This window comes from Ornithorhynchus anatinus, chromosome 1 (genome assembly GCF_004115215.2).
Source record: "Ornithorhynchus anatinus isolate Pmale09 chromosome 1, mOrnAna1.pri.v4, whole genome shotgun sequence".
Taxonomy (NCBI): domain Eukaryota; kingdom Metazoa; phylum Chordata; class Mammalia; order Monotremata; family Ornithorhynchidae; genus Ornithorhynchus; species Ornithorhynchus anatinus.
Genome location: NC_041728.1, coordinates 97,697,321 through 97,721,272, shown reverse-complemented (window position 1 = coordinate 97,721,272; position 23,952 = coordinate 97,697,321). Strand labels below are relative to the sequence as shown.

The window sequence follows — 23,952 nt, the reverse complement described above, 5'->3', positions numbered from 1 at the left end:
CTCTCCCCCCCTCTCCCCACCTCCTCCCTCCCTTCCCTCTCCCCCCTCCCTCTCCCCACCTCCTCCTCCCCTTCCCTCTCCCCCCTCCCTCTCCCCCCTCCCCCTCCCTCCCCTCTCCCCCCTCCCTTTCCCCACCTCCTCCCTCCCTTCCCTCTCCCCCTCCCCCTCCCTCCCCCACCTCCTCCCTCCCCTTCCCTCTCCCCCCTCCCTCTCCCCCTCGCAGTCGGTGACGTCACTTCCTCCCGGCGGCCCCCGCGAGCGGAAGCCGGTCTGGCGGCCGCCTCTCTTCTCGTCTCTCCTCCTCCTGCTCCTCCTCTTCTCTCCTCCTCTCCGCGCCGCGGCCGCCGCCTCCGCCGCCTCCCGCCCGTCCGTCCGACCGACCGACCGACCGACCGACCGACCGACCGACCGACCGTCCATCCATCCATCCGTGTGTCCGGCGGTGGTTGGTTGGGCGGTTGGGAGGGTCCCGGGCGGGCGCCATGGGAGTGCCGGCCTTTTTCCGCTGGCTCAGCCGCAAGTACCCGTCCATCGTCGTCAACTGCGTGGAGGAGAAGGTAGGCCCCGGCCCGGCCCGGCCGCCTCCCTCCCTCCCTCCCTCCCTCCCTCCTTCCCCGGCACGTGCGCTCCCTCCTCTGCACCCACCGCCTACTCCGTGCACCGCATTCATTCCCTCAAGACTATTTCTTGAGCGCTTGCTCCGTGCAGAGCATGCGCATTCCCTCAAGACTATTTCTTGAGCGCTTACTCCGTGCACAGCGTGCATTTCCTCAGTAGTACTTCTTGAGCGCCTGCTCCGTGCAGAGCATTCATTCCTTCAGTAGTATTTTTTGAGCGCTTACTCCATGCACAGCGTGCATCCCCTCAGGAGTACTTATTGAGCGCCAACTCCACGCAGAGCACTCATTCCCTCAATAGTATTTCTTGAGCGCTTGCTCCGTGCAGAGCGTTCATTCCCTCAATAGTATTTCTTGAGCACTTCTTGCACAGCATGCATTTCCTCAGTAGTACCTCTTGAACGCCTACTCCGTGCAGAGCATTCATTCCCTCAATACTATTTCTTGAGCCCTTGCTCCGTGCAGAGCATGCATTCCCGCAGTAGTATTTCTTGAGCGCTTACTCCATGCACAGCCTTCATTCCCTCAGTAGTACTTATTGAGCGCTAACTCCATGCAGAGCACTCATTCCCTCAATAGTATTTCTTGAGCACTTCGTGCACAGCATGCATTTCCTCAGTAGTACTTCTTGAGCGCCTACTACGTGCAGAGCATTCATGAGTGTGGGTATTTGTTTGTTCAGCGCTTACTATGTGCCGAGCACTGTTCTAAGCGCTGGGGTAGACATAGGGGAATCAGGTTGTCCCACGTGGGGCTCACAGTCTTCATCCCCATTTTACAGATGAGGGAACTGAGGCACAGAGAAGTTAAGTGACTTGCCCAAAGTCACACAGCCGACAAGTGCTTACTCTATGCGCAGCATTCATTCCTTCAATAGTATTTGTGGACCGCTTATTCCGTGCACAGCATTTATTCTCTCAGTACTATGTACTGACTGCTTACTACATGCAGAGCATTCATTCCTTCAATAGTATTTCTTGAGCGCTTACTCCATGCCCAGCATTCATTCCCTCAGTACTATTTATTGAGCACTTACTCCGTGCCCAGCATTCATTCACTCAGTAATATTTCTGAGAGAAGCTTTTCTAAGAGAAGCAGCATGGCTCAGTGGAAAGAGCCCGGGCTTAGGAGTCAGAGGTCATGGGTTCGAATCCCAGCTCTGCCACTTGTCAGCTGTATGACTGTGGGCAAGTCACTTCACTTCTCTGGGCCTCAGTTCCCTCATCTGTAAAATGGGGATGAAGACTGTGAGCCCCACGAGGGACAGTCTGATTCCCCTGTGTCTACCCCAGCGCTTAGAACGGTGCTCGGCACATAGTAAGCGCTTAACAAATACCAACATTGTTGTTATTATTGAGCACTTACTCTGTGCAGAGCATTCACTCTGTCAGTATGTATTGACTGCTTATTCCATGCAGAGCATTCATCCCCTCAAAGGTTTTTTTGGACCGCTTACTCCATGCACAGCATTCGTTCCCTCAGTAGTATTTATTGAGCCGCTTACTCCGTGCAGAACATTAATTCCCTCAATAATATTTCTTGAGCGCTTACTCTGTGCAAAACTTCATTCCCTCAATACTATTTCTTGAGCGCTTACTCTGTGCAGAACATTCACTCTGTCAGTAGTATGTATTGACCGCTTACTCCATGCACAGCATTCATTCCCTCAGTAGTATTTATGGACCGCTTACTCCGTGCACAGCATTCATTCTCTCAGTACTATGGACTGACCGCTTACTCCGTGCAGAGCATTCATTCCCTCAGTAGTATTTCTGGAGCACTTAGTCCGCGCACAGCATTCATTCCCTCAGTAGTATCTATCAACCGCTTACTACACGCAGAGCACTCATTCTCTCAATAGTATTTCTTGCGCGCTTACTCGGTGCACAACATTCATTCCCTCAAAAGTATTTCTTCGTGGCTCACTGGAAGGAGCACGGGCTTTGGAGTCAGAGGTCATGGGTTCGAACCCCGGCTCTGCCACTTGCCAGCTGTGTGGCTTTGGGCAAGTCACTTAACTTCTCGGTGCCTCAGTTCCCTCATCTGTAAAATGGGGATGAAGACTGTGAGCCCCACGTGGGACGACCTGATTTCCCTGTGTCTACCCCAGCGCTTAGAACGGCGCTCGGCACATAGTAAGCGCTTAACAAGTACCAACATTATTATTACTATATGCAGAGCATTCATTCCCTCAATAGTATTTCTTGATCGCTTACCCCATACACAGCATTCTTTCACTCAATAATACTCAGCGACTGCTTGCTTACTACAGGCACAGCATCCATTCCCTCAGTAGTACTTACTGACCGCTTACTCCACGCAGAGCATTCATTCCCTCAGTCGTATTTATCGACTGCTTACGCCATGCAGAGCATTCATTCCCTGAGTAGTATTTATGGACCGCTTACTCCGTGCACACCACTCACTCCTTCAGTAGTGTTTATGGACCGCTTACGCCTTGCAATAGCATTCATTCATTCAGCGCTATTTACTGATCGCTTACTCCGTGCACAGCATTCATTCACTCAGTAGTATTCCTTGAGCACTTACTCCATGCACAGCGTTCATCAGTCATTCCCCCAATAATATTTATTGACCGCGTACCACGTGCACAGCATTCATTCACTCCATAGTAGGTATTGACCACTTACTGCATGCACAGCATTCATTCAATCAGTATTTATGGACCGTTTACTCCGTGCAGAGCATTTATTCCCTCAATAGCGTTTCTGGACCGCTTACTCCATGCACAGCATTCCTTCACGCAATAATATTTTTGGCCCACTTACTCCATGCACAGCATTCATTCCCTCAATAGGATCTCTCGACCACTTACTACGTGCACAGCATTCATTCTCTCGATAGCACTGACTGACCGCCTACTACATGCAGAGCGCTCATTCCCGCAGTAGTATTTCTTGACCGCTCACTACGTGCAGGGCACTGGCCTCAGCGCTTGAAAGTGACAGCTCGGCAACAGAGAGAAACAGTCCCTGCCCAACGACGGGCTCACGGTCTAGAGCGGGGGAGACGGCAAAGCAGAACAAAACGAAACACAAAACAGAACGGAACAAGTGGTCTGGCGCAAACGTCAAGGTTGATAGAATCATAGATCTAGACAGCTCATCGGCAAAATGAATAGAGTAATAAATAATATTTACAGACGAGCACAGTGCCGAAGGGAGGAGAGGAGGAGCAGAGAGAAAGGCGGGGGGGGGGGGGGGGGGCTCAGTCTGGGAAGACCTCCCGGAGGAGGTGAGCTGTCGGTAGGGCCTGGACTAAACGCTGAAAATGTACACTTTGGCAACACGCAGAGGCCATCCCTCCTCAACCACGGGCTCACAGGCTAAACACGATGATGGCATTTGCTAGGCGCTTACTATGTGCAGAGCCCTGTTCTAAGCGCTGGAGAGCATCCTTTCATTCAGTCGTATTTCTTGAGCGCTTACTATGTGCAGAGCCCTGGAGTAAGCGCTTGCAATGTACACTTGGGCAACAGATAGAGACAATCTCCGCCCAATAACAAGCTCGCAGTCTAAACGGGGGAGACAGACAGCTAAACAGCATCATCAAGGTATTCATTCATTCATTCAATAGTATTTATTGAGCGCTTACTATGTGCAGAGCACTGTAAGGTAGATAGAATCATAGAGATATACACCTCATGAACAAAATAAACAGGGTAATAAACAGTATATACAAATAAGCAGAGGGCTGAGGGGAAGGGGGAAGAGCAGAGAGGGGGAGAAGGGGGGGGGAATGGGGAGGGGACCGGGTTGTCCCACGTGGGGCTCACAGTCTTCATCCCCATTTCACAGATGGGGTCACTGAGGCACCGAGAAGCGAAGGAAGCATCAGTCGGCCTCCTCGTGTGCGAAACTCTGTGCTACACGCTTGGCTTGTGTTGTCTCTCGCCCCGCATCACCGCCCCCCCCCCCCCCAGACCGTAAGCCCGTGGCATGGCAGGGATGGCCTCTAGCCGTTGCCAAACTGTACTTTCCAAACGCTTGCTACAGTGCTCTGCCCACACTAAGCGCTCGATAAATACGACTGAATGAATCTGTTGGCGAATTGTACTTTCCAAGCGCTTGGTACAGTGCTCTGCACCCAGTAATCAATCACTCATAAATACGACTGAATGAATGAATGAGTGACTGACTGAATCAGCCTCCGGACTCCCCCGCCCTCGAGATGTTTTCACTCTCATTAAGTACACGGGAGGAGGAAGAATGGTAGTAATGATGATGATGGTATTCGCCAAACGCTTGCCTTGTGCTGGACTAAGCCCCGGGGTGGATGCAGGCAAATCGGGTTGGACACAATCCCTGGCATTCATTCATTCAATCAATCGTATTGATTGAGCGCTTACTGTGTGCGGGGGACTGTACTAAGCGCTTGGAAAGTACAATTCGGCAACAGAGACAATCCCTGTCCCACTTGGGGCTCACAGTCTCCTTCCCCCTTTTACAGATGAGGGAACTGAAGGTCCAGAGGAGTGAAGTGACTTGCCCGAGGTCACACAGCAGACAAGTGGCCGAGCTGGGATTAGAACCCGTGACTCTCTGACTCCCAGGCCCGGGCTCTAGCCACTGTGCCGTGCTGCTTCTGGGAGCTCTGTGTGGACAGGGAATGTGTCTGATGTTATACTGTATTCTCCCAAGTGCTTAGTACAGTGCTTTGCACCCAGTAAGCACTCAAAAAATGTGATTAATAATAAAGAGGTACTTAAGTGCCCCACCCCAGACTGTGTGCTCATTGTGGGCAGGGATCGTCTCGCTATTGCTGTATTGTACCTTCCCAAGTGTTTAGTACGGTGCTCTGCACACGGTAAGCGTTCAGTAAATACAATTGAATGAATGAAAGGAGTGCCACGCGGGATTGTGAGAATTTAGGCACTTGGGTGGCGTGGGAGGCCTGACGAGGTTGTTGGCGGGGATTAGGGAGGTCGGAAACTAATCGGGGAAGGGCTTCATGGAAGAGCACGGGCCTGGGAGGCAGAAGGTCTCTCTACTAAGGTCTCTCTACTCCCGGCTCCACCGGTTGTCTGCTGGGTGACCTTGGGCCAGTCATTTCACTTCTCGATGCCTCAGTTACCTCATCTGTGAAATGGGAGTTGAGACTGTGAGCCCCAGGTGGGACAGGGACTGTGTCCAATTTGCTCTCCTTGTATCCACCTCAGCGCCTAATACAGTGCCTGGCACACCCCAAGTGCTTAACGAATACCATCGTTCAAAAGAGCCGTCCACACCCTTCTCGTCCCTTAATCGGAGTGGAGAATGATCCCACCTCAGAGGGGCTTAGGTGAGTGGAGACCTATCACACCGCAGACCTTCTGTGTCATAATAATAATGATGATGGTATTTGTTAAGCACTTACGGTGTGCCCAGCACTGTTCTAAGCGCTGGGGTAGGTACAAGGTCATCAGGTTGTCCCACGAAGGGCCCACAGTATGGGGCTGCCAGCAAACCAGGAAGGCAAGAAGCAGGCTCCGGTATTAGTTCGTCTCCTTCAGGTTGCTGGCCTCCCCTTGGCTTCACAATCGTGTGAATCCAATTTAGTCCTCACCGAAAAGCACCTCGGGGGTGCCCGCCACTCCCTTGCTCTTAATCCTGTTGCCCCGCGATACTAATTCCTGGTGGTGGTGTTTATTCATTATTTATTCATTTTATGTTCATTTATTCCCCCAAGCCTTCTGTTGCGTGGCCATCAGAAGCATGTTAGATTTGGTATTGAAAAAGTTTTCAGTAACGTTTATGTTCTTACTTTTTGAATTGCATTCTGCCGTGGCAGTCGGTCAGTGGGTTTTTGAGTGCTTACTGTGTCCGGAGCACTGAAACAAACGCCTGGGAGAGTACAGTCTGACAGACTGGGACCGAGCCCCAATCTATGGGATTTTCTATTTTAGTTTGAGACTAGACTAAGAAAATAATAATAATGTTGGTATTTGTTAAGTGCTTACTATGTGCGGAGCACTGTTCTAAGCGCCGGGGGAGATACAGTGTAATCAGGTTGTCCCACGTGAGGCTCACGGTTAATCCCCATTTTACAGTTGAGGGAACTGAGGCACAGAGAAGTTAAGTGTCTTGCCCACCGTCACACAGCTGACAAGTGGCAGAGCCAGGATTCAAACCCACGACCTCCGACTCCCAAGCCCGGGCTCTTTCCACTGGGCCACGCTGCTTCTCTAAGATAATGGTATTTGTTCAGCGCTTACTATGTGCCAACCACTGTTCTAAGCACTGGGAGGTTACAAGATAATCAGGTTGTCCCACATGGGACTCACGGTCTTAACCCCCGTTTTACAGATGAAATAACTGAGGCACAGAGAAGTTAAGTAACTTGCCCAAAGTCACACAGGGGACAAGCGGCGGAACCGGGCTTTGAACTCACAACCTCTCACTGCCAAGCCCGGGCTCTTTCCACTGAGCCACGCTGCTTCTCGGAAAGAAAAGACTTTGCGTGTTCCGTTCGAAGAGAAGCTGAAATTTCTGAGGGAGATGGCGGCCTTTGTTTACCTGAAGTGGTGAAGACCTCCAAGTTCTCGTTTGTCAGTCTGATGGAGAATCTCTTCTTAACTCTCGTTGATAGGAACACTTCCAGCACATTTTCACATGATCTCTTCATAGGCCATTCAGTGACTTCTGTAACCAGAAATGAATGAATGGCAACCCAGGCTGAAGGAACTGAGAAATCCGTTGAAAGTTGGAAACAAAATATGCACGTTCGGCCAATCGGTGGTAATCACTGAGCCCTTACTGATTACCGAGCACCGTACTAAGCTCTTGGAAGAGTACATTGTAGCAGAGTTGGGAGGCATGTTCCCTTCCTACAAGGGACGGGGAGGGGGAGACATCCACTGAAAGAAATTACAAATTACAGTGCTGTGGGGCTGAGGGTGGGGTGAATTAAATTCTGGAATTTAGGAGACCTTGTGCAGAGTGTTCCATGTCAGAGGCTACTTTCATCTGCCATGTGGTAGCATTAATTTTCAGTAAAGCTGAAGGAAGAAAAGTACAGCGAGTGAGCAACCCAGTCTTAGGATAAAGTAAGTTCAGAACAGGATTCAAAAAACATAAACTACTGCCTCATAAAAATCATTCTTTCGTATTTATTGAGTCCTTACTGGGTGCAGAGCACTGGACTACGCACTTGGGAGAGGACAATATAACAGGCATATTCCCTGCCCACAGCAAGCTCCCAGTATAGAGGGGCAGGCGGACATTGATATACATAAATAAATTACAGATAAATGCATAGGTGCCGTGGGGATGGGAAGGAGGATAAAGGGAGCAAGTCAGAGTGACGCAGAAGGGAGTGGGAGAAGAGGAGAGGGGAGCTTAGGTTTCTTAAATTTGGGGTGTCTTAATATTTGGTAGGTTGTTAGAATTGGTGAAAAGTTTAAATTTAGAGGGATGCTGACAGTTTAAAATGCGTATTTTAGAATATATATTTTAATTGCCGTTTAAAGCCAATTCCCACTGATGTAGTACAGTTAACTCTCTGGTGTTCTTTTGAAGATGATCCATCCCTAAAGATGTTATAAATGGTATATTGAAATTTTTTTAGAGTAAATTCTCATATTCTTTAAAAAACTTAAAGTGCTCTAAATGTAGATTTGGGGAGAATCGACGAGTACCTTTACCGTAGGTACTTTTAGAACTCAAGCTCCGGTATCGAAGTCAGATATAGCTTTTGTGCGTGCACGCAGCTCATAACCGGTTAGCGAGCTGGGTCCGGGGGTGATTTCTGGCCTGGGGTTTGAGGATCTCCTGAGGTCCCCGTGTGATCCATGTGGTGTCACATGGTGGTACAGTCACGCTGCAATATGCCCCTCTTCTTTCCAATTCCCCAGACCAAAGCTCTCCCCAGCTTCAAAACCTTTCAGAGAAAACCACACACACACACATACATTCATTCAGTTAGTCGTATTTATTGAGCGCTTACTCTGTGCAGAGCACCGGACCAAGCGCTTGGAAAGTACAGCTCGGCAACAGAGACAATCCCTACCCAGCAACAGGTTCACAGTCTAGAAGAGGGGAGACGGGCAATAAACCAAAACAAGTAGACAGGCATCAATACCATCAAAATAGATAAAGAGAATCATAGATCCCCGCACGCTCCGCTCCTCCGCCGCCCACCTCCTCACCGTCCCTCGGTCTCGCCTATCCCACCGTCGACCCCTGGGCCACGTCCTCCCGCGGTCCTGGAATGCCCTCCCTCCTCACCTGATTCTCTTCCCCTCTTCAAAACCCTACTTAAAACTCACCTCCTCCAAGAGGCCTTCCCAGACTGAGCGCCTCTTCTCCCTCTACTCCCTCTACCACCCCGCCTTCACCTCTCCGCAGCTAAACCCTCTTTTCCCCCCTTTCCCTCTGCTCCTCCCCCTCTCCCTTCCCATCCCCTCAGCACTGTACTCGTCCGCTCGACTGTATATATTTTCATTACCCTATTTATTTTGTTAATGAAATGTACAGCGCCTCGATTCTGTTTAGTTGCCATCGGTTTTTACGAGATGTTCTTCCCCTCGACTCAATGGATCGCCATCGTTCTCGTCTGTCCGTCTCCCCCGATTAGACCGTGAGCCCGTCAAACGGCAGGGACCGTCTCTATCTGTTGCCGACTTGTTCATTCCAAGCGCTCAGTACAGTGCTCTGCACATAGTAAGCGCTCAATAAATACTATTGAATGAATAGATATAGGCTCATCATGAATAAAATAAGTAGAGGAATAAATATGTACAAATATACACAAGTGCTGGGGGGAGAGGAAGGGGATAGAGGAGAGGGAAGGAGTAGGGGCGATGGGGAGGAGAGGAGGAGCAGAGGGAAAGGGAGGGTTCAGTCTGGGGAGGCCAGCTACCTACATACATACATACATACCTACATACATACCTACATACATACATACATACATACATATCCCTCTCCCTGCTCCATGCCTCCAGGTTCTTTTTATCAAAGGCATGAGAAGCTTGGAGGTGACGAGGCTTTTGGGACACAACAAACCCCCTTCTCCTCCTCTCAGCACTGTGCTCGTTTGTATATATTATTTATTACCCTATTTATTTTGTTAATGAGGTGTCTGTCTCCTTCATTCTATTTATATTGATGATGTCTTGTTTTTTGTTTTGTTCAGTTTTGCTCTGCCATCTGTCTCCCCCGTTTAGACTGTGAGCCCGTCACTGGGCGGGGATGGTGTCTGTCTGTCTCTTGCCGAATTGCCCATTCCAAGCGCTTAGTCCAGTGTTGTGCACACAGTAAGCGCTCAGTAAATCGTGGCTCGGTGGAAAGAGCCCAGGGTTGGGAATCAGAGGTCACAGGTTCGAATCCCGACTCTGCCACTTGTCAGCTGTGTGACTGTGGGCAAGCCACTTCACTTCTCTGTGCCTGTTACCTCATCTGTAAAATGGGGATGAAGACTGTGAGCCCCACGTGGGACAACCTGATGACCCTGTATCTACCCCAGCGCTTAGAACAGTGCTCTGCACATAGTAAGCGCTTAACAAAGACCAACATCATTATTATTATTATTAAATACTATTGAATGAACAAGCCGTGGCAGGCAGGGAGGTTGCCGGCTGGTGGCTTCGGTGGTGGCAGGCCCAGGCACTTGTCACAGACGGAAACTGGGAGGCAATGCCTGTGGAGGCCCCGTGGGTGTGGAAGGTGTTGGGAGCAGCAATAGCCCCTGCTGAGGGAAGATGGGAAGCTTGTCCTCTAGACTGTGAGCCCTTCGGGGACGGGGAATATTTCCAGCAGCTCTGTTTCACTGGGAGAAGCAGCACGGTGTAGTGGATAGCGCATGGGCCTGGGAGTCCGAAGCTCCTGGGTTGTAATCCCAGATCTGCTGCTTGTCTGCTGGGTGACCTTGGGGAAGTCACTTCCCTTCTCTGAGCCTCAGTTACCTCATCTGTAAAGTGGGGATTGAGACTGTGAGCCCCACGTGGGGCGGGGACCGTGTCCAAGCCGATTTGCTTGTAGCCACCCCAGCGCTTAGTACAGGCCTGGCACATAGCAAGCACTTACCAAATTCCATCGTCATTATTATTTTTACTCTCCCAGACACTCATTACCGTGCTGTGTGCACGGTAAGCACTCAGTAAATCCCATTGAGGAGGAAGGTAATGGTAGAAACACGCAGGGTAGGGGTTCGGCTCATGGCAGTTCTTTCACAGGACCTCATTATTGGCATATAACATATCAGCGAGGGGCACATGAGCCCCCACAGGCCCTCTTGAGCCTGAGGCCTGGGGTGTAAATCCCGTGAACCCCTGCCATAATCTAGCCGTGCCTGGTTGGTGTGCATTGGAAAAGCATTTTTATTTTCAAGGCGCACCTTAAAAGGAATCTCTTCATTCATTGTGGAGTGAATTCACAGGCGACGTCTACAATTATAAAAAGAAACTTAAGGGGTACTACCCGTGGGTTTTTACTAGACCGGTAAACTAAAGTTCTCAGGGCAGCGCTTAGCACTCAGGCGCTCATTAAATACCTCTGATTGATTGGATTGTATGAGTGGTCATGCTAATTGTATACCGAGATACGATTATAAATCCCATGTGATTAGACAAGATACTCAATTCCTGGCATAACTAAGACACTGTAGTATTTTAAGTGAGGCGCGTGGCGATTTTGAAATGGGGAAAATGAGCTACATCTATGCTGCACTTAATAGGTAGCCCCCACTAATTAGGATTAAGGTTAGATCTACAACTGAGCTGGACTCCTAACCTTGCTCATCTCAATCTGTCAGTCATATTTGATTGTTTTCTGTGTGCTGAGCACTGTACTAAACGCTTGGAAGAGTATGATAAATATGTTCCCTGCCCAAAAGGAGCTTACGGTCTAGAGGGGGGAGAAAGACATTAAAAAATACAAATGTGTGCATAAGTGCTGCGGGGCTGAGGGTGGGTTGGGGAAGTGCAAGGGCAACACAGAAGGGAGAGGGAGTAGCAGAAGTCAGGGAAGCCCTCTTGGAGATATGATTTTAATAACGTTTTGAAGGTGGGAAGAGCGATGATCTGTCTTATATGAATGGGGAAGGGAGTTCCAGGTCAGAGACAGGATATGGGCCTGAGCTTGGATTGCTGAACCCAGTATGACATTCCTGAGCTCGTTAACTTGGGAGAAAGGGAAAAATGAAATTGCAGTTTTTGTGAATTTTTCATTTCAAAACTTTGGTCCAGACCGTTCATTCACACTCACCTCCCTCTCTCTCCCCGCAGTTGTTGAGTACAAGGGAGGTGGGAAGTATAAAGGTGCTGGGGCCGGAGAGCAGATCAGGGAGTCATTAGGGTTGAGGGAAGGAAAGGACAGTAATAGGGTGGAAGGATCAGGAATTGTCTGGAAAGGGTAGTTTGGCTGGAGACGGGAAGTGGAAAAGCACGTGCCTAGTTTCCTGAGTCCCTTTCTGGTAGTTTTTTGGGGAAGTTTCTGTAGAAGCTATTTCCGAGTATCCTCCTGATGGCCTTTGTCTCCTTTTCCTGCTGTTCTGCTGGGGGAAAGGGAGAGTGTACAATCCAGCAGTGCCGTTAGCTCAGTGTTTAACAGTGATTTCAAGTGAATAAAGTACTGAATCGAGTCGGGAAAATTGCCTCAAAAAATTCCATTATTGACTTGAAAAACAAGATGGGAAAATGGAAATCTTTCTCACCTCTGAAAGTTGTAAAGATTTTGATTAAGAAGTACTTTTTGAGGGCTTCACTTTACAAATTGTGCAGATTTAGAGTGTGATTCATTTTAAAAAACAGTCGATACAATATTCTGCATAAAGTCGGTGCCGAAATACCATTATCAATCAGTAGTTTTTAGTATTTCTTGAGCACCTATTGTGTACGAAGCACTTTATTAAGCATTTGGGAGGGTACAGTAGAATTAGAGATGATCCTGCCCTCGAGGTTACACGCTAGAAAAAGAATAAAGAGATTTACATATGTGCTACAGGGAGTTGTGTGGACCGAAATATTTAGGTAGCATGAAAATGTGAAATGACAGGTGAGGGCTATAAAGTAGAGAGATTAGCAGCCAGTCTGGGAAAGCTAGTGGAGGAGATGTGAGTTCAGAAGAGCCTTGAAGATAGGGAGAGCAGTGGTCTGTTGGATTTAAAAGGGGAAAAGAGTTCAAGACAGAAGGGAGACAGTGACAAGAAGGGGCGATGGGACACCAGATTGAGTGCCCTAAAGCCAATGATGTGGAACTTCTGCTTGATGCAGAGAGGAATGACCTCTATTTTGGAGGTGTTCTTGAGGAGTAGGGAGACAAGCGCACAACAGAGTTTTTGAAAGTGAAGTTTGGACTGGAGAGGCGAGAGACCGAAGGCTGGGAGAGCTGCAAAAAGACCGATGCGGTAATCAAGCCAGGATATAATAATCATTATTTTTGTTGTATTAAACACTTACTATGTGCAAAAGCACTTTACTAAACACATGGGGCTTAGAGTCTAAAGGGGAAGAATAACAACATTTTGGAGCTCTTCACCTATGGAAAATCAGGAAATGAATCAAACTGAGGTCTTCCGAGACCCAGATCAGTGCTTTATCCATCAGACCATTTTGGCCAACTTCATAGGTGCTAGTGCAGCTTAATGCGTTTTCTAGCTAGCTGTGCCGCTTGTCTGCTCTGTGACCTTGGGCAAGTGACTTCACTTCTCTGGGCCTCAGTTACCTCATCTGTAAAATGGGGATTGAGAATGTGAGTCCCACGTGGGACAGGGACTGTGTCCATCTTGATTTACTTGTATCCACTCCAGCGCTTAGTACAGTGTCTGGCATATAGTATGTACTTAACACATGCCATAATTATTAGTATTATTGGCCAGAATATGACTAGTGCCTGGGCCAGAGTGGTGGCCATTTGGCTATAAAGAGGAAGGGGTGGATCTTTTTCAAGTTCTCGGCTCTTTGGTGACTCCTGCGAAAGAGAAATGGATGATTTTTCTAGAGAATTATAAGCAGCTTTTAAGCCTTGACCGTTATATAATGTGACTAGAAAAGCAATTACACTTTATATGCTTATTATAAAATGTGACTAGAAAAGCAATTACACTTTATATGCTTATTATGTAACGATAAGATAGGTGGACCCACCCATTTTAAGGGCTTGGAAGAGTACAATATAATACAATATAGTACAATACAGAGTTGGTAGATGTTAAAAAAATTTTTCTGTGTCTTCAGTCGTATTTGAGGGCTTACTATGTGCAGAGCACTGTATTAAGCACTTAGAAGAGTATAATACAATAGAATTAGCAGAAACATTCCCTGCCCATTTTCAGAAGAAAGGAAATAATTTGTGGAGCTGAGTGGGATGTACAGATTATATATTTTTTACTTTTTAAATTTTATTTTACTTCTTCCAGTTTCATAGCTTGCTGGCCTGGTGGACAGAGTTTTTGGATGGAATGTTGGTCTTTCCCAGGCAGTCCTCTCCTGTGTTTTTTCCTTCGATTGCTCTTTCTATTTTGGGTTAATTGTGTTGGCCGGACTCCTTTTTGGATCTGTATCCCTGTCCCTCCATTCATTCAGTTGCATTTTCTGGGTGCTTACTGTGGGCAGAGCACTATAATTAATCCTACAGCGCCAACTGCAGCCTTGGATATCTAATTTATTTATTATCTGTAATTACTTATATCTGTAATGATCTCTCTTTTCCCACCTAGACCTTAAGCTCGTTTTGGGCAGGGAATGTGTCTGTTTGTTAATAAATACGATTGATGATAACTGATTGATACCCAATATGCTTCCTCCATAAATGGGTTCATGCAGTAGTGTGCTGTTGGCAAAAATCCAGGCACCAGACTGAGCTTGGCCAAGCTCCTTCGTCCTTACCTGCTAAAATTCTGCGTTCTCTGCCTGGCAATACTACTTCTCTATTGTTGACTCCGGTGGCCACTGGCCACAACTAGTCCAGATTTTAAACTCTCTCCATTAACCCACAGTGCCCTTCCCCTCTCCACCCCTTGCTGCTTGTGACCTTGCTAACTACTGAAAAAAATCAAAATCATCCGATGTGAACTCCCCAAAATCTCCCTCTCACTTCTCCAACGCACTCACATCCGTCTGCTTGGCGCGCCCTTTTGAAGTCTGTCCCTGCTCCTCCGGCCCATCCCTAAATAGCTTCTGAAAACCCTTGGCCCACTCGTTTTCCCTGCCTGCCTGCCATCTTCAGTCACTCCCTCTCAAATGACATTTGCCCCTGTGCTTTCAGACCCACCCCCTTGTCTCATCCTAAAAATGATCTCATCAGCCCTGACCTCTCTCCTCTCCAAATTCACAGGCCCCCTTTCCTGCCTCTGCTGCACTAGTCCAGTTACTGCCTCATCTCTCTCCTACCGTTCTGGTTCTGACTCTTAAGAATAGTTGTTTATAGTTGTCGCCCCCACTTCTCTGCCAACCCCCTCCTTGACTGTCTACACTGTGGCTTCAGCTCCCTTCATTCATCATTCAGTAGTATTTATTGAGCGCTTACTATGTGCAGAGCACTGTACTAAGCGCTTGGGATGAACAAGTCGGCAACAGATAGAGACAGTCCCTGCCGATTGACGGGCTTACAGTCTATGAGCCCCATGTGGGACAGGGACCGTGTCCAACCCGATTTGCTTCTATCCACCCCAGCGCTTAGTACAGTATGCGCTTAGTCAAGTGCTTAACAAATACCACAGTTATTAATATTCCACCAAAACCATTCTCTCCAAGTTCACCAGTGACTTCCCTCCTACCAGATTGAACGGACTTTTTGTCTTACACTGTTGAGTCGCCGCCGACCGGTAGCGGCACCGTGGACAGACCTCTCCCAGAATGCCCCAATTGCATCTGCAGTCGTCCTGGCAGTATATCCATAGAGTTTTCTTGGTAAAAAATATGTACGTGGTTTACCATTGCCTCCTTCCACGCACTAAACTTGAGTCTCCACCCTTGACTCTCTCCTGTGCTGCTGCTGCCCAGCACAGGGGAGTTTTGACATGTAGCAGATGACCTTCCACTCACTAGCCACTGCCCAAGCTAGGAATGGAATGGACAGGCCTCTGCTTGACTCTCCCTCCCGTAGTCAAGACTGGTAGAGTACTGGAAATTCTCCAGGAGCAACCCTGACACAGAACAGACTTCCCCCGTCCTAATTTTCCTTTCCCTCTCAGCTGCCTTAGCCACAGTGTACCACCACCCCCTTCTCCTGGAAACACTAACCTTGGCTTCTCTGTCACTGTCCTGCTTCTTTGCTCCCTGTCAGCCTTTTTTGCTAGCTCTTCCTCAGCCTTCCACTCAGTTCTGAATCCCTCAAGGCTCAGCATTCAAAGTTTTTTGAATCCTCTTCTATTGTCAGTATTCATGCTTTCTCCTTTCATCCAGTCTCACAGCTTCAACTGTCACCTCAAGGAGGATGATTCCCAAAATGTAATCTCATTAGCCCTGACCTCTGCCCTGCAAATTCACATTTCTTCTTCACAGACTTTTCTGCCTCCAGTCCTTCCCCTGTCCAATCTGTATCGTTGTTGGATAGGGATTGTCTCTATTGGTTGCTGAATTGTACTTTCGAAGAGCTTATTACAGTGTTCTGCCCACAGTTAGCACTCAATAAATGCAATTGAATGAATGAATGAATGTAGTTCCCTCTGCTCTGTGGATCATTTTTCTAAAACCTTGTTTTGTCCGTGTCTCTCCACTTCTCAGAAACCTCCAGTGATTACCCCTTTATCTGTGCCCCGACCATTGACTCTGAGCCCTTCAGTCAGCTCTTCCTCCCTCCTACATGTCCTCCCTCGTTTTTTGTCCACACCCAAGCTCCCACACTTCGCTCCTTTTGAGCTAACCTAATTAGTAGATTTGATCCCTGCTGACAAGGAGCTTCCAGTCTAATGGGGGAGACAGCACACAATTTACCCAAGAGAGGAGGAAGTGTTTAATTAGTCTTGTGAATCAGTATGTACAGAAGTTCAATGGAAGGCTGTAAACACAGCAGTGCAAGTAATGCAAAAGTGCTGAGGCTGATAAGAGTAATCTAGCCAGAATATGACTAGTGCCTGGGTTTGGTTGGTGGCCATTTAGATATAAAGAGGAAGGGGTGGATCTTTTTCAGATTCCTGGCTCTTTGATGACTCCTGTGAAGGAGAAATGGATGATTTGTGTAGGGAAATGTAAACAGCTTTTAAATCTTGACAGTTATAAAATGTGACTAGAAAAGTTATTACATTACATATGCTTACCATTTAACGATAAGATAAGTGGACCCACCCATTTTAAGGGCTTGTCAGAGTACATGTAATAGAGTTGGTAAATACAGAAATCCCAACGAGAGAAAAACCTAACAAATAAAATGGTTTTTTTAAATCTGTCTTTCTTGAATCGTATTTATTGAGCACTTACTATGTGCAGAGCACTGTACTAAGTGCTTGGGAAAGTATAATACAGCAGAATTAGCAGAAATGTTCCCTGCCCAACTTCAGAAGAATGGAAATTGTCTGTGGAGTTGGGTGGAGTGTACAGATTATATTTTTTGCTTTTTAAATTTTATTTTGCTTCTCCCCTCCCAGTTTCGTAGCTTGTTGGCCTGGTGGACAGGGTTTTTCTATGGATTGTAGATCTCTCCCAGGAAGTCCTTGTTTTTGCCTTCAATTGCTCATGCTATTTTGGGTTAATTCGGTTTGCCTGTCTCTGTTTTGGATCCCCTGTAACGGTCACCTTCCCTTCTCATCCTTCTATTTTCCTGGGGAGAAAGAGGTTTTCTCTATTTCTAAACTTTCCTTTTCCTCCACCTGAAGTTTGCTCCACCACATTTTCTGCCCTTCACTTCCCCCCTCCTGTCCTCATTCATTTTTGCTGATCCCTCCCCACTATCATTTGGCCGAATTAGCTTTGGGGATGGCCTGGGGAGCTTCTCTGGGTCTCAGCTCCTCCTTTCTACCCATTTTTCTTCAATTTCAGCTCCCCTTTTTAAGCATCATCTCCTGTGAGCTTTCTCTGCTTCAGGCTTTCTTTCTCATACCTTTATGGACACTTAGCACTCTGCTTTTCTTTTGTTCTCCCCTTTTCCCATGTTTTTGGCTGCTTTACAGCTCCTATCCTCCACTTTCCTCCTACTTTTTTCCCCTTTGACCTTTTTCACACTGTGGGCTGACTTCTGCTGCTTTACTGCTCCTCCTTCCCCCTGTATGGTGTTTTCCCCCTCCTTATTGTCTCCCCGACCTGCCCCTCTAGATTGTAAGCTCCTTGTGGGCAAGGAATGTGCCTGTTTGTTATATGGTACTCTCCCAATAACTTAGTAAGTGCTCAGTAAATACGACTGTCTGATGGTCCTAGCACTGAGCTTTTGTAGCTGGGATCCAAAAACCTCTCCTAAATGGCAAACGTGGATGGGCACCAGCAGGAGCAGCAGCTGTTGCTATTTAGATACAGAGATAAGAGGAAAGAGAAGCCCTCCCCAACCCACAGCTGTTCAGAAACTGTTTCTGGATTCTTCTGAAGAAAAGTATTGCTAAACCAGTGGGAAAAATTGTTATACTGAGGAAGTGGGACAAGATGCAGCACTGGGGTGCATGAACTCAATACCAACATCTAGCTAGAGGGAAGAAAATACACTCAAGCAGTGGTAACTGCCAGAGTCCTCTTAAAATCTTGGATTACACCATTGGCATTGGATTTTTTTGGTGGCTCCTGCTCTGCGGTTCTTGGCTTCACAGTCTATCGGCCGTATTTGAGTGCTTAATGTGCGCCGAGCACTACCTAGTGCTTGGGAGAGTTCAGTGTAACAGAGTTGATAGACTCATTCCCTGCCCACAAGGAGCTTACGGTCTAAATTTGAGAGATGGACATTAAAATACATTATGGATATGTACATAAGTGCCGTGGGGCTGAGGGTGGAGTGAAGAAAGAGTACAAACCGAAATGCAAGGGCGATGCAGAAGGGAACGGGAGTATGGGGAATGGGGGCTTGTCCAGTTTACCTTAAGAAATCACCAGCAGACATACCTATTTGATGCCTAGGTTGGTGAATTTCTTCTCATTCTCTATCCCTTTGTTTTTACCATCCCCTCTCCTGTGTTTTTCTTAGTGTTCTCACATCCTGTCCTCTGGTCCTGCACTCCCCGTCACTCTTTCTGCAGGTTTCTTCTGCTTGTGTGTATCCAGTATAGATGGAGGGGCTGCCATTGTGCAGATAATTGAAATTGAACATCCAAAGAGTCTATCTCTCAGAGACCCAGGGGGGAGTGGGGGGCTGAAAGCACCCTGACGGTGTCCTATGATTTTTAGAATAATTTGAATACCTGCAAAAAGCGGCATGGATTTCCTTCACATAAACGGATCCACTTTGGTTGCTAAGAGAAACCATGTCACTTTTTTGCAGGTGTCTTAAGTGATAATAAATTCAGCAAGCTCCTTTTTGCTCTAGGAGAGGTAAGTGTGAGTTTGAATATATCAGCACGTGTACGCTTGAGACTGAAAATTTGGGTGTTTGGTGTTTGTTTTGTGGGTGGGTGACTTAATGGGCATGGACGTCTCTAGGGGACCGTGAGGTAAAATAATGGAGTTGAAAGAGTTGAAGAAAGTTGAGTAGGGTCCAGTAGTAGTGAAGGTGAAGTTCTCTTGTCAAGTGATTGAGGAAAATGTTTATCACGTTTGAAAATCAAGACTCTAGAGTACCTTTTCCAGGTTGACATGTGAGATCTTGATCGGGTGGGTCATCTTAAATGGTTCAATTTGGGATATTTTGTCTGAAAAAGGAGCTAACTTGCTTTCAGAACAATTTGCGGAGTAGTTGTGATTGCAAGGCCTTTTTATATGTACTACATCAAGGAGATCCTGGGACTTGGCCTGTCCATTTCTCAGCTCAGCCTTTCCTGGCCCAAAAAACCCTCCAAAAAACTATTGGCATCTCCCTGCTGTGATCTCCACACACACAGCTAAAGGGAGATAAGTGAGTATATGGAGTTCCCACAGGGTCAGGGTGACCAACTCCAGCCCAGCAGAAGAGTGCGGACCCGTTAAACGCGAACTTCCGAACAGATGATAATTCCAATTGCCAATTTTGTAGTGTAATGGAAATTAAAATTCTATCCATTCCTCAAGTAGAAAAAGGGAATTTAGGACTGCCACAGTTGTTTTGTTCTCATACTACCTTGAGTTACCATTAGTGGGCCAGTTTCTGGAACTGCCAAACCCTGATATGCCTCCATATACTCACAGGAAGTTGGGCCAGCTCAAAACTTCAGTAGATTCAAGAAGGGTAAAGAAGCAGTCAGGTCCAGTGGAAAGACAGACCCGGGTTTTATTCCAGGTTCTGTGACTTGGGGCAAGTTACTACTCTATACCTCAGTTACCTCACAGATAAAGGCTTATGAGCCCTATGTCGGATAGGGACTGTGCCCGACCCGATTATTTTATATCTACTCCAGTGCTTAGTAAAGTCCCTGGCACACAGAAGGTGCTTAACAAATAGCTTTAAAAAAGGGGGGGAGGTAGGGATAAATTAATGGATAAATAGGTGACAGTGGGGAATTTGGGAATATAAAGAGTTCATCCCCATAACCACCACTCACTCCTTTAAGTGTCCCAGGAATGTCTTTAGAGACAGAGTCCTGGGCTGGTTGGATCTTTCATCTGGTACAGTAATGGCATTGCCCATGATTCATGTTCTTCTACTCAGACGTACGCACTCCCACTCTACTGATGAAACCGCAGATTGATGAGTCCCAACCAATCAGCAATTTAGGCAGTGAAGACTGCCAGAATCCCTTTAAAATCGTAAAACTATTCCATTGGCACTTGCCGATTTCTTGGTTCACGGTTTTGCCTTTTTGCAGTTGGGTGTCCCTGTAGCATCCTCAGCATTGAGCCCCAACCGTCTGCTGTTCCTTTGGTTTCCCTGGCTAGCTGGTCGCCTCCCTCTTCCCCCACAGAGCCTGGGCAGTCTTGAAACTCTCCAGGGTTTTAAATCCATTCGTGAATTCAGTCGTATTTATTGAGCACCTACTTTGTGCAGAGCACTGTATTAAGCGCTTGGAAAGTGCAGTTGCAGCCGCCTCATCTGTGTGTGGGGGGGCGGTTCTGGCCAGTCTCTTGCAGATCCCGAGGGACTAGCGTACTTTGTTTCCTAGCTTCTTTCCCATTCCGGAAACAAACAGATATCCCTACCTAGGCTTCGATCGTAATTGTTGGAAAGAGACGGCCGGTGCGGTAGACGATTGAAAATGTTGCTCTCTTCTCAGCCAAAAGAATGCAACGGTGTCAAGATCCCAGTTGACACAAGTAAACCTAATCCAAATGAAGTGGAGTTTGATAATCTCTATTTGGATATGAATGGTATCATCCACCCATGCACACATCCTGAAGACAAGTGAGTAATCTGCAATATTATTGCCACGGTCCCCGGTTATGTTATTGGCACGATCTGCAGATTCATCAGCTTGCTTTGCTCCACAGACCAGCCCCCAAAAATGAAGATGAAATGATGGTGGCAATTTTTGAGTATATCGACAGACTCTTCAACATAGTAAGACCTAGAAGACTTCTTTATATGGCTATAGATGGAGTGGTAAGTGTTTACTACATTCACATTTAGTATACTCTGTTCCTCCTTGATTCATTTTGTTGTATTTCTAACCTCCAGATTAAGCAGTTAATTTGATAATGTGATACTGACGTTGATGCATATAACAGTGAGAGAATCAAAGGGGAATATCTTGTTAGGATTTGAGTCTTTGATTTTGTTTTTCTTTCCGGGGGAGATGGGGGTGTGTTTGGGTATATTCAGCACAAGACCAAGTAACTTGCTCTCTGGGTTTAGTATCGATTAATTACGGTATTTATTTAGCTATTACTGTGTCCAGAGCACTGGACTGAGTGCTTGGGAAAGCACAGTTCCATGGAATTGGTAGATGTGATCCCTGCGTACCAGGAGCTTACAGTTGATAGTGGGAAGCAGGCGTTAGTATAAATCATAGATATGGGAAATAGTCGCCTATAAGGCCCAAGTACATAAGTGCTGGGGTAAGTTTCAAAGTATTCGAGGGGTACAAAGCCAGCTGTATAGCTGGAATATTTGTTTTTATCCCCCACTTGAATGTTAGTCACCCTAAGAAAAGCACCTCAAAATCCCGTGACGTTGTAATCATGAGTGCTGCAAGTAGAATAATGTCATGCAATCTGTTGGTTTAGGCTCCGCGTGCTAAAATGAATCAGCAGCGTTCCAGAAGGTTCAGAGCCTCAAAGGAAGGAGCCGAAGCTACAGTGGAAAAGCAGCGAGTAAGAGAAGAGATCTTGGCCAAAGGTAGACTTCCCCGAAAGCTGGTCTGAATTGTTGGTGTTCATAGACAATTTGCCTCACTGCAGAATGGTTAAACAGTTTGGTTTTTAATGCAAGGACTGAGTAAGTGTTGGTAGTGGCAATAATACTATAATATGATGATATGATGATGATGATGATGATAAAGAAGCATAGTGGCATAGTGGAAAGAGTGTGGGCCTGGGAGCCAGAGGACCTGGGTTTTAATCCAGCCCTGCCATTTGTCTGCTGTGTGACCTTGGGCAAGATGTTTTTCTGTGTCATAGTTACCTCATCTGTAAAAGGGAATTTAAAACTGGGAGCCCCGTGTGGGACATGGATTGTATCCCACCTGATTATCTTTTATCTACCTCAGTGCTTCGTTTAGTGCCTGGCACATAGTAAGTGCAATACCATCATTATTATTAAAAAAATACAATTTTACATAAAAGTCCAAGTAATAAATGTGTTCTGGGGGTAGAAGGTGACATCTCTGCATCACAAAGCAGAAGGCACAGCTAGCTGCTTGAGAGTTTCATGAGTCTATACACGTCAATCTGTGACCTTGATATTCCTCTCACGGCATTTATATAGATAGCTTTGAATTAGATATTGTAAATTACTTATTTGTTGACGTTAATGTCTGTCTCCCCCTCTAGATTGTAAGGTTATTATGGGCAGGGAACGTGTCTGCTAATTCTGTGTATTGTACTCTCCCAAGTGCTTAGTACAGTGCTCGGCACATAGTAAGTGCTCAATAAATGCAGTTGATCACAAAGCCAGTTTTGAGCTAATGAATAGATTAGGCTTTGTTTGCCTGGGGAGTAGTAGGATGGTAAGAGTATGGAGACTTCAGTGAACACATTTGTTTTTACCCACATGGCTTGGTGTCATTTATTCTTTCGTTAGGAAACTGAGGCACAGGTAGGTTAGGTGTTTAGGTGAGAAATAGCTTGGTTTAGTGGAAAGAGCCCGGGCTTGGGAGTCAGAGGTCGTGGGTTCTAGTCCCAGCTCCACCACTTGTCTGCTGCGTGACCTTGGGCAAGTCACTTCACTTCTCTGGGCCTCAGTTACCTCATCTGTAAAAGTGGGGATTAAAAAATGTGAGCCCACATGGGACAGTCTGATTACCTTGTATCTACCCCAGCGCTTAGAACAGAGCTCAGCACATAGCAAGCGCTTAACAAATACCATAATTATTAGTATTATTAAGTGACGGGCCCTGAAGTCTAACAGCAGGTTAATGCAGTGTCAAGATGCCTGGTTTCCAGCCCACTACTCCTTCCAACTAAACCATGCTCTCTCTAGAAGTGAAATCTAGTAAGAATAAAAGGGTTTGAAGGACCTATTTTAATTCTTTACTGCCTTTAGCACATATGCTGAAACAGCATGAACTAAACATCTTACCGCTAAGCTTCTTTGGGAAGTAGGAGAGAGGATGCACTTATGCACAGAATTCATGCTTCAGCTTTTGTGTTTTTCTGGCTTCTGCCGCTCCACTCTTGCAAAGCTAGCTGCCAGAAGATGAGAGCTGCTTGTACCAGGAGTGCAGGCCCTTAGTGTTTTGTTTTATTTTTTTTTTTAAAAGATATTGGTTAAGCACTTCGTATGTGTCAAACACTGACCTAAGCGCTGCGGTAGGTGATAGATATCCACACGCACTCATCCATTTTCGATTTATAGGACTTGTAGTGTCCCAAGTGGCTTGTTTCTCAGGCTTAACTCCAATTTTTGTATAGCAGTTTGCCCTTCTCACTGCAACTTGGCCATTGAGGTTGTAAGGGTCAAGGTCCAGGAAACAGCAGGTATTATCTGGCCCATGCCAGGGTCAGAACACTGTTTGCGTGTGAAAAGCTACCTACATGCACTGTGGTAGTGAACTGTTGGAAAAATACTTTAAAGGACCAGCAGTGTGAAAATCTTGCTCCTCTAGGCTGCCTCTTTGGCCAGACGTGTTATTTCTAACATTTCAGGTAGTCATCCCTGTGCACCCCCTACCCTCAGGTAGTCCCGATGCCTGGTGCTCAACTTCCAGAAATCATCTAAATGGGGGCTTTTTGGTTGTTTTCTTTTTAATGGCATTT

The 23,952-nt window shown here is 46.8% G+C and overlaps 1 protein-coding gene across 3 annotated transcripts in view; it reads left to right on the top strand.

Annotated features, from left to right (window-relative positions):
* The first annotated feature begins 401 nt into the window (after window positions 1–401).
* The window catches only part of XRN2 (5'-3' exoribonuclease 2), a 78,608-nt gene continuing 55,057 nt past the window's right edge, over window positions 402–23,952 (top strand). For 2 of the 3 annotated variants that reach the window (XM_029061831.2, XM_029061830.2), the window contains exons 1-4: window positions 409–557; window positions 20,814–20,941; window positions 21,028–21,139; window positions 21,763–21,874. In XM_029061831.2, the coding sequence (XP_028917664.1) occupies window positions 483–557; window positions 20,814–20,941; window positions 21,028–21,139; window positions 21,763–21,874 (427 nt within the window). In that variant the 5' untranslated portion in view covers window positions 409–482. Of the gene's footprint in view, window positions 558–18,952; window positions 19,003–20,813; window positions 20,942–21,027; window positions 21,140–21,762; window positions 21,875–23,952 lie in introns of all 3 variants that reach the window. The other variant, XM_029061832.2, reaches the window with a different exon arrangement.